The 10,725-nt window shown below is 54.2% G+C and overlaps 1 protein-coding gene across 2 annotated transcripts; it reads right to left on the reverse strand.

The window, feature by feature from the left end:
• Positions 1-421: 421 nt before the first annotated feature.
• LOC141048468 (protein mono-ADP-ribosyltransferase PARP12-like) lies at positions 422-8,714 on the reverse strand. 2 transcript variants are annotated; one of them, XM_073544054.1, is made up of 13 exons: positions 6,947-8,714; positions 6,737-6,872; positions 6,029-6,320; positions 5,774-5,860; positions 5,579-5,699; positions 5,345-5,507; positions 3,611-3,734; positions 3,179-3,275; positions 2,831-2,912; positions 1,555-1,685; positions 1,337-1,488; positions 993-1,233; positions 422-838 (listed from the first exon to the last, which is right to left on the reverse strand). In XM_073544054.1, exons 1-13 carry the CDS (start codon positions 7,228-7,230, stop codon positions 820-822), a joined length of 1,929 nt encoding a protein of 642 aa, XP_073400155.1. In that variant the 5' UTR covers positions 7,231-8,714; the 3' UTR covers positions 422-819. The 2 variants fall into 2 exon arrangements, with proteins under 2 accessions (XP_073400155.1, XP_073400154.1); XM_073544053.1 differs by having other exon boundaries at positions 422-1,233; positions 6,947-8,713.
• Between the last annotated feature and the right edge of the window lie 2,011 nt (positions 8,715-10,725).

Consider the following 10,725-nt stretch of genomic DNA (forward strand, 5'->3'; position numbering starts at 1 on the left):
CCTGTATACAGAGATACATAAGATCCTGTCTGCAGCCACCACTAGGGGGAGTACTTGTAGTAGAGTTCTACAGGCAGCTCCCCCTGGTGGAGGATCTGTATCGCTGCACTTTCCCAGGTTCAGGGGAAGCAGTTTTGGACCCTACAGCTGGATCCCGCTCCGGTCGGTGCAGTATAGGGCTTCGGGATGATGAGGACAGAGGTGGCTCTTGCAGACAGGATGTTGTGCTTCCCCAGGACCTACAAGTGGCGCACTCGCTGACTCATCACATGGAGCTACTGTCTGGATTCCCTGATCTCCCCCACAGGGATCAGAGTATATACCCTGGAGGTGCGCAAGGGCCAAGCACTATACTGCGAGGGGGGGGGGGGCAGGGGCCGGATGGCGAGTCCTTCTAGAGGAGAAACTGGAAGTCAATGAGTAAGATGTGGAAAATAGATTTTATTGCACTATAAAGAGATCTACGAGGGGCTCCATTCTCAGCCGAGCCCTGATCGGTGCGGCGCCCCCTACTGGCCCCAGGGGCGGTAATGGCGCAATCATCGCCCTCTCGGCCGCCTCTGGTAACGGACAAACAGCAGAAAACCATTGTAACTGAGTAACTTCCGGCCGACACTACAACTCCCATCATGCTCAGCCCTGCGCTTTGGATATTTGTGCCCCCCACCGCGGAGGACTGAACGACGCCTCTGCCCACATTGGGGTCTCGCCTCCCGCTTGCTGTACAGCCGGAGACCAGGCTGTCAGATCGCAGCGCGTCACCGAGGTCTGACAACTGGAGAGCCGCTCCGCGGACTGAGCGATGGGTCCGGTTGCCGCTCACTGACAGGCGGCAGAGCTAGAAAATGACGAAAGATCAATCAGAAAGTTTATTGGAAAGTTTCAGAACTTTTCGTAGTCATGATCAGTGACAGTCGGACGCCGGCCCTTCAGTGTCCGCTCAGATCGGCGCCCTGCGGCGGCCGAGGCCCGGGTCGGCCCGCTCCGTGTACCTGATTAGATATTCGGGGTAGATCTGATGTTTCTCAAACACGACAAATATGGAGGGATTACGCTCTGAGTCCACGCAGCTGTCGTAGAAGGTGGAGGAGGATTTTGAGGGCGGGCGCAGGTAAAGCGACGAGCCACGGACGAAGTCACCGACCAGCACCCGGGCCACGAACATGGCGTATTGGGAGTCCACGCTGACGCAGTAACGGTGGGAGTACGCGGCGTCCCGAGCAAAGTAACTGCCTGCAAGAGAGAACAGGGATGTCATCACCGGGGCTGACAACCTCTGAGGCGTACACAGGCACGCTGTCAGCATGAATGTCCGCCGCTCCGCGCGGGTCTCTACCTTTCCCATACGACGTCCCATTCGTTCCACAGATTCGCCAGTCGAAGTTCTGCTGGCAGATGGCGTCTGTGAGGCCGCTGCTGGTGCCATGGAAAACCTGCCGCTCGTCCACCTCTCGGCCGCCGCTCAGCTTCTTCATCTGCTCCTTCTGCCTGTAACACAAGGATCGTCACTGTCCCCACTCACGGGCGCGCGTCGGGGGCTCCACTCACACTCACCACTGGTACACCTCCCACAGCGCCGAGTTCTGGATCCGCTCCACGCTCTGGATCTGTTTGTCCGGCAGCGTGCGGCTGAACATGGCGTCGATCTTCTTATACTCCTCCGAAGACTGTGACAGGCGGACGACCTGCAGAGCGGGCAGAATGTAAGGAGCAATGCAGATCTGAGGCACCACAGCACCCCCGGAGGCCTGGAGCACATATCACATCACTGAGACGTCTTCACATTAATTATCTGTGGTCCAGGCCGAAACTCCAAACTATCAAAAATCGTCCTACAGGACTACAATCAGCTGACAGGATCCCTATAGACACTGCATCTTATTCTCCAGAGCTGCACTCACTATTCTGCTGTTACATCGTGTCTTATCCTCCAGTCACCTCCAGAGCTGCACTCACTATTCTGCTGTTACATCGTGTCTTATCCTCCAGTCACCTCCAGAGCTGCACTCACTATTCTGCTGCTACATCATGTATTATCCTCCAGTCACCTCCAGAGCTGCACTGAATATTCTACTTTTACATCATGTCTTATCCTCCAGAGCTGCAGTCCCTATTCTGCTGTTTCATCATGTCTTATCCTCCAGTCACCTCCAGAGCTGCACTGAATATTCTGCTTTTACATCATGTCTTATCCTCCAGAGCTGCAGTCCCTATTCTGCTGTTTCATCATGTCTTATCCTCCAGTCACCTCCAGAGCTGCACTGAATATTCTGCTTTTACATCATGTCTTATCCTCCAGAGCTGCAGTCCCTATTCTGCTGTTTCATCATGTCTTATCCTCCAGTCACCTCCAGAGCTGCACTGAATATTCTGCTGTTACATCATGTCTTATCCTCCGGTCACCTCCAGAGCTGCACTCACTATTCTGCTGTTACATCGTGTCTTATCCTCCAGTCACCTCCAGAGCTGCACTGAATATTCTGCTTTTACATCATGTCTTATCCTCCAGAGCTGCAGTCCCTATTCTGCTGTTTCATCATGTCTTATCCTCCAGTCACCTCCAGAGCTGCACTGAATATTCTGCTGTTACATCATGTCTTATCCTCCAGTCACCTCCAGAGCTGCACTCACTATTCTGCTGTTACATCGTGTCTTATCCTCCAGTCACCTCCAGAGCTGCACTGAATATTCTGCTTTTACATCATGTCTTATCCTCCAGAGCTGCAGTCCCTATTCTGCTGTTACATTGCTGTTACATCGTGTCTTATTCTCCAGAGCTGCGTCCTGTGATCTCCCGCACACAGCAGGGTCCCGGCCGGGGTCTCCTCACCTTGTAGCCCACCTCGGGCAGCTGCCCCTTGTCCCAGTGCTCCGGGGTGGATTTGTCATTTGCCTTTGTTGGCTCCAACTTCCTATAAATATAATAATCCTCTTGTTAAAGGCGCATCGCTGTGCCCGCAGGTGAAGACACAGGAGCTCGGCTGCACGGCATTGTGGGAGGTGCCATAGAGAAAGCTACATTGCTGAGCAGGGGGTGCGGTGTACACTACATCTCCCACAATGCAGTGCAGCAGACTGCAGAGCGATGACGATCAGCCAGGAGGCGCTACTGAGCCCCCAGAAGTCTACACGCTGCAGATGTCGTCATGGGGGAACCATCCGTCTGCTCCGCTTTTACCTTAGTTTCCTCTTCTTCACGTCCTCGGCCGACACAAACCTCGGCCTCCGGCACACCGCCCGCGCCGTGCCGTACTGCGTGTTCTTCTGCATCATTTCTAGGAGACAGAATGGAGACCGTCAGTAAGAAGGAAAGAAAGGAAGACAAGGGGGAAAAACAGGATGGGGAAAGAAGGGGGTGGGGCAACAAATGGAAAAGAGGGAGGAGCAAAAATAGGAGAAAAGGGAAGGGCTAAAATGGGGAGTGGGAGGGGCAAAGTGTGAGGGAGGAGCAAATAGGAGAAGAGGGAGGGGAAAATCATAGAGCCAATCATAGAGTGCCGCTTCCTCTTTATGGGATGTGACTACTGACCCCAGCGGGTCCTACAGCAGCCAGGATCTGATAGGGGTAGACCTCTCCCCTCCCCCACACATTGATGCCCGCTGCACCCACCTCGGAAGCTCAGCACGTAGCTGTATTTCCCAGCCTTGAACTGAATGTTGGTGTCGGCAGCGGACAGGAAACCATTTTCAAGGTCGTTGCTTGTTATGGTGGACGAGGACATGTGGACGTCAGTCTGGAAGGAAACAGCATGGGTTAGACCCGCAGACGCGGAGTAAGACCCCACCACAGGAAACGCTGTGCTGGATTCTCAAATTGCCGCAGAAAACACACAGTGGGCAGGGTTTTATTTTTCTCTTTAACCCCTTTCTGACATTGGGCATAATAGTACGCCAGTGTCTGCCTCCCTCCCTCCGATGCAGGCTCCGGCGGTGAGCACACATCTTTCCTGGCACATGTTAGCTGTTTTGAACAGATATGTGCCCACAATAGTCGCGGGTGGAATGGCAATCCACCCGCGGCTATTAATTAAATGCCGCTGTCAATCGCTGACAGAGGCATTTAAATGGCGCTTACGGCAATCGCGCCGGAAATACGCACACTGGTGATCACCGTCACATGATCGCGGGTCACCGGTGTGTTGGCATGATCTCTATGGTTGCCAGTGTGGCTTGCTGTGAGCGCCACCCAGTGGTCGGCGCTCATAGCAAGTCAGTAATGCAGCTACATAGAGGCGATCTGATCATCACCTCTATGAAGCAGAGACGATCAGGCTATGGCAGCTTCTAGTCTCCCATGCAAAAAGTAAAAAAAAAAAATATAAAAGTTCAAATCACCCCCCCACCTTTCGCCCAGTTCAAAATTAAACAATAGAAATAAAATCAAACCTATACATATTTGGCATCGTCGCGTTCAGAATCGCCCGATCAATAAAAAAAAGGATTAACCTGATCGTTGTAATGACCTGGAGAATCATAATGACAGGTCAGTTTTAGCATTTAGTGAACCTAGCAAAAAAAGCCTAACAAAAAACCAAGTGTGGGATTGCACTTTTTTTTTGGAATTTCAACGCACTTAGGATTTTCTTTTTCATTTTCTAGTACACGATATGGTAAAATCAATGGTGTCGTTCAAAAGTACAACTCGTCCCGCAAAAAACAAGCCCTCACACGGCCATATTGACGGAAAAATAAAAAAAGTTATGGCTCTGGGAAGAAGGGGAGCAAAAAATGAAAACGCAAAACCAAAAAAAGCTATGGGGGGGGGGGTGTTAAAGGGTTAGAGAATTACTGCTTGCAGAAGCGAGGGACCACAATGGGTACGAGGGACCGCAATGGGTACGGCCTGCACGCCTTCATTCACCAACCTCTCCCTAACTTGCTAGGAGACTACTACCATGCCCAATGTTGGCTGTGATATATAGATGATATTGTCCTCATACAGTAAGGTGGAGAAAAAGATCTTTTGCAGCAGTTCATGGACCGGCTCAAAGCGAATGAGTACAATATCATTAACTTATATAATAAAAGGAAAGTGGAGTTTTTAGACATTCAGCAAAAGTTCAAATTGACCCTTTAAAAATACACATATTTGATATCACTGTGTTCGTAAAAGTCCGATCAAAATAAAAATGGGTGAAACGTGAAAAATTGCAATACAATAAGAGGCGATCAAAACATTGTGTCTACCCCAAAAATGGCGTCAAAAATGTCAGCTCAAGGCGCACAAAATAAGTCCTCGTCCAGCCCCAGATCCCGAACGAAAGCGTCACGCGTCTCAGAAGATGACTACACGTCCCAGCCTCACTCCCTAGCAGTGGAGGCCATCATGCAGGGCGGCACTCACCTCCTTCCCGTACTCCACCCAGGTGCTGTACTCGTCCCTCCAGTACCAGAGCCAGTCCGTGGTGAGGATGAAGTGCGGAGGTTTGGAGGCCGAGGACGGCGTGGACAGACGCTTCACCTGGCACGACTGATGGGTCATAGTGTCGAAGTTCAGGGGAGGTTTTCTAGGAGAGACGGGCCGGCAGGTAAGTCTCGATGACGCCGCGGGGGAGGGGAGGTCTCCGACGTCCCGTACCTGGTGTTGGGGTCGCAGTACGCCTGCTCGATGGCCTCCATGTTTTTCAAGTCCTTCCAGGCACCGTTCACACAGATCTGCCACCGATAAGGAAGCTGGTAGTGATCCCGCACGCAGCGCTCTGCAATAAGAGAGCGGTATAACAGAGCGCCCCGCGTGCGGTGCAGGGGGTGAGCGGTCACGGGGGTCTCTTACCTTTGAAGCCACAGTTGTTTAATAAGAAGTACAGGCAGATCTCATCGATGGGTTGGGGGGCCGCAGACTTCTGGGCGCCGGGTTTATCTGGGGAGTAGGGAGTTGATTACTATGGTCTGGACGATGGACCATAACCGCAGAGCTGACAATCAAATGAGACCCTCTAGGCCAATCACAAAGCAGCAGCCTCTGAGTGCTCGTGGGGGGTCCACAGCCGTGTGATTGGCCGGGATAGGCGGCCGCTCGCCCTCGTACCTTTGGCCGCTGGAGACCTGGGTTCTGGTGGTGGCGCAGCGGAGCTGCCGTTCTTTATGGCGCTGGCGTTTAAGTAGATCTCCAGGATGGAGGGGACGAGGCTGGCGGCCAGACCCCACTTCAGCAGCTTCCGCTTCGTCTCCTCCGACGTCAGGTCATGTGACCTCTTGCATTCGCTCCCGAACCTGCAGTCGCCCTGCAGGAGGTGCTGGCAGACGTGCAGCTTGTTGCAGCTGGTTTGAAAGGTGCAGGAGCCGTACGGACCCTCGCCGCGGTTATAATGCGAGCAGACCTGTGACGGGAGAGGCGCCACACACAGGTATATCACCGACATACGCCACAGCGCGGAGAAAAGAGGAAGCCCAGACTACAACACTACAGCTCTGTGAAAGCAGGACTAGGTCAGAGCCAGAGTCCATTCACTGGCAGCAAGCAGAGAAGGTGAAAACCCTTCCAGCCACATGGACGGCTCATGGTGTGCTGCTGTTAACCGTTTAACTACTGCAGGCAATCACTGTGGGGCGCTGCTGTTAACCCTTTAACTGCTGCAGGTAATTAAGGTGACCCATCACCCCCTGCCCCAATTAAGTCCCTCACTGCCGCCATCTTCATGCTCCCAAGAAACCTGGGATCAAACATTCACGTCAACCCAAAACAAGTCGTTTTCACCGCACAGCGCCCAGTGGTGGCGGCCATGATAGTACTCACGTCCGGCAGCAGGCAGGGGTCGTTCTGCAGCAGGAGGTGTCGCAGCTCCAGGATGCCCACGCCGTGCAGGTGATGCTTCTGCAGGATTTGCGCCGTCTGTTCGCTGTCAATGGAGTGACTGAACTTACAACGTGGCCTGGAATGGAAGAGAGGGGTCAGTGGTGGCGCCGCCGGATTATCAGATGCTCCAGATTATCGGACTCCTCTCACCTGCTGCAGCCGCCTAAGATGAAGAAGCGGCAGATGTGGAGATGGCCGCAGTTTCCAGGACATTCCTGGTTGCGGCTGGCGCAGAGTCTCAGAGAGCTGCTGTACACCGCCACCCGCCCTCCGTCCCGGCTCTGGATCACCAGACTCCGCCCCTCCTCCACCTCCAGGAGCCGCGACATCTGATCGGGGCTCAACTTGAGGGTCCGGCCCAAGCGGCCGAGCTTCATACTGCCCCCGCTGGAGCACAATGCCTGGCACAGCTTTAGGGAGAGGGGGTCTGCCATGGTGGGGTCCTGAAAGGTTACCAGGTGCCCGCACCAGAGACACTCACAAGGCACCCTCCTCCGACTGTCTGCCCCCGACCTGTACTATGGGGACTCCTGATAGGACTCCGGAGCCGCAGACCCCTGACCTGCAATGTGCGGCCCCTGATGAAACCCTGGCACTGCGGACCCCCCGACCTGCAATGTGCGGCCCCTGATAAAACCCTGGCACTGAGGACCCCTGACCTGCAATGTGCGGCCCCTGATAAAACCCTGGCACTGCGGACCCCTGACCTGCAATGTGCGGCCCCTGATAAAACCCTGGCACTGAGGACCCCTGACCTGCAATGTGCGGCCCTTGATAAAACCCTGGCACTGAGGACCCCTGACCTGCAATGTGCGGCCCCTGATGAAACCCTGGCACTGCGGACCCCTGACCTGCAATGTGCGGCCCCTGATAAAACCCTGGCACTGAGGACCCCTGACCTGCAATGTGCGGCCCTTGATAAAACCCTGGCACTGAGGACCCCTGACCTGCAATGTGCGGCCCCTGATAAAACCCTGGCACTGAGGACCCCTGACCTGCAATGTGCGGCCCCTGATAAAACCCTGGCACTGAGGACCCCTGACCTGCAATGTGCGGCCCCTGATAAAACCCTGGCACTGAGGACCCCAGACCTGCAATGTGCGGCCCCTATAAAACCCTGGCACTGAGGACCCCTGACCTGCAATGTGCGGCCCCTATAAAACCCTGGCACTGCGGACCCCCGACCTGCAATGTGCGGCCCCTATAAAACCCTGGCACTGCGGACCCCCGACCTGCAATGTGCAGCCCCTATAAAACCCTGGCACTGCGGACCCCCGACCTGCAATGTGCGGCCCCTATAAAACCCTGGCACTGAGGACCCCTGACCTGCAATGTGCGGCCCCTATAAAACCCTGGCACTGCGGACCCCTGACCTGCAATGTGCGGCCCCTATAAAACCAGGGACCCCAACCTATACTATACGCCCCCCGACAGGACCAGGGATCGCAGACCCCCGCCCTGACAGGCCTGTGGCCCCCGCTCTCCACACCCGGCTCTATGACTGACACCGGGACCCTAAATTGTCTTCTGTGATAAAAAATCACCCCAGAATCTGAAAATCCAGATCCCGAGACCCCAATAGCTAAAACTCACCCCCCCACCCTAATCCTTCCAGTCCGACCCCTCACTCCAATAATCCGGCACTCCGGACCGTGGAATCCTCCCTGACCTGAGGCTGCGCTATCAGCACGATCGGCAGATGCAGCGGCTCCTGCTGTGGCCCCCGGCGTCTGTGGCCCCGGAGCCGCTCCCTCCAGCATCCGAGGACAGAGAAATCTGGAGAAACGAAACCGAAACTTCCGAGAAACCCTGGGCTGCCCCGGCCGGACACCACTGCGCATGCGTTACACACAGGCGCGGCCCCGGCCGGACACCACTGCGCGTGCGTTACACACAGGCGCGGCCCCGACTACAGGTCATGTGCGCACGAAACCCCTTGTGTGCTGGAGCCGACAGTGCTGATTTCTCCAGTCACAGGGGCCCATAATCTCCCCAACCTCATGGGCCCATAATCTCCCCAACCACTGGGGCCCATAATCTCCCCAACCACAGGGGCCCATAATATCCCCAACCACAGGGGCCCCATAATCTCCCCAACCTCATGGGCCCATAATCTCCCCAACCACAGGGGCCCATAATCTCCCCAACCACAGGGGCCCATAATATCCCCAACCACATGGGCCCATAATATCGCCAACCACAGGGGCCCATAATCTCCCCAACCACAGGGGCCCATAATCTCCCCAACCACAGGGGCCCATAATATCGCCAACCACAGGGGCCCATAATCTCCCCAACCACAGGGGTCAATAATCTCCCCAACCACATGGGCCCATAATATCCTCAACCACAGGGGCCCATAATCTCCCCAACCACAGGGGCCCATAATCTCCCCAACCACAGGGGCCCATAATCTCCCCAACCACAGGGGCCCATAATATCCCCAACCACAGGGGTCAATAATCTCCCCAACCACAGGGGCACATAATATCCCCAACCACAGGGACCCCATAATCTCCCCAACCACAGGGGTCAATAATATCCCCAACCACAGGGGCCCATAATATCGCCAACCACAGGGACCCCATAATCTCCCCAACCACAGGGGCCCATAATATCCCCAACCACAGGGGTCAATAATCTCCCCAACCACAGGGGCACATAATCTCCCCAACCACAGGGGCCCATAATATCCCCAACCACAGGGGCCCATAATATCGCCAACCACAGGGGCCCATAATCTCCCCAACCACAGGGGCCCATAATATCGCCAACCACAGGGGCCCATAATCTCCCCAACCACAGGGGCCCATAATATCCCCAACCACAGGGGTCAATAATCTCCCCAACCACAGGGGCACATAATATCCCCAACCACAGGGACCCCATAATCTCCCCAACCACAGGGGCCCATAATCTCCCCAACCACAGGGGCCCATAATATCGCCAACCACAGGGACCCCATAATCTCCCCAACCACAGGGGTCAATAATATCCCCAACCACAGGGGCCCATAATATCCCCAACCACAGGGGCCCATAATATCCCCAACCACAGGGGCCCATAATATCCCCAACCACATGAGCCCCATAATCTCCCCAACCACAGGGGTCTGTTATGAACGGGTCGCTGAGGAGGAAATAAAAAACAACACAAGCTAAGTCTCAGAAAACCAAAGAAGTTGGTAACTATGCAGACTGCAAACCCCTGATCCTAACACGCAACTAGCAGCAGTTGTGGAGCGTTCCTACGGTGGTCCTAGACGCCTCGTCACAACCGGAGAGCTAAATAAGCCTAAAGCAGGAAAAGAGGAAAACTAACTGCCCCAGAGCAGACCCCAAAGGAGAGACAGCCCCCCACATGTATTGACAGTGAAACAAGATGAAAACACAAACAAAGGCAGGAAAATAGGCTGAGCAAACGATGGGGCCAGACTAACTAGAAAGGATAGGAAAGGAAAGATACTGTCTGCAATCTGCCAAAAAACCCTACAAAATGTCCAACACAACTGATAGCAAAACTAACCCTGAAGTCACTAGACTTCTCCAACTATATCAGCACTTTGAAATATTCTGAGACAGAGCAAAAAGAGACCAAACTAATAAGGGACAAAAAAAAGGCAATTTGGCAAATAAGAGTGGAAATTCAGCACAGCCCAGCCGGGCTGGCTGACCACACGAAAAACTGAAAAGACCAACAAGAGCAAGTGTGAACATCAGCAAAAAACAAAATTATCTTGAGAAGACTGGAACAGAGCTGAGTCCTAGACCTGAGAAGCAGACTGAATCACCAGAACCAGGATAGGGCGTCGGCTTTCTTATATCCAGTCTGATACTCCAGAGATCCAATCATTATCTTCCTCACCAGGTGGCAGATCACTACCACTTAAACCAACCTCACTACCTCCTGTCACCACCAGAGGGAGAACG

The sequence above is a fragment of the Dendrobates tinctorius genome, unplaced genomic scaffold (genome assembly GCF_039654945.1).
Source record: "Dendrobates tinctorius isolate UK_male_01 unplaced genomic scaffold, ASM3965494v1 ptg000136l, whole genome shotgun sequence".
Lineage (NCBI taxonomy): Eukaryota > Metazoa > Chordata > Amphibia > Anura > Dendrobatidae > Dendrobates > Dendrobates tinctorius.

Coding starts and splice junctions, on each gene's coding strand:
- LOC141048468 (XM_073544053.1), bottom strand. CDS start 7,230: ATGGCAGACCCCCTCTCCCTAAAGCTGTGCCAGGCATTGTGCTCCAGC. Junction 3,276..3,610: donor CTACGTGCTGAGCTTCCGAG/GTGGGTGCAGCG, acceptor TCTGTCTCCTAG/AAATGATGCAGAAGAACACG. Junction 1,234..1,336: donor TGGGACGTCGTATGGGAAAG/GTAGAGACCCGC, acceptor TCTCTCTTGCAG/GCAGTTACTTTGCTCGGGAC.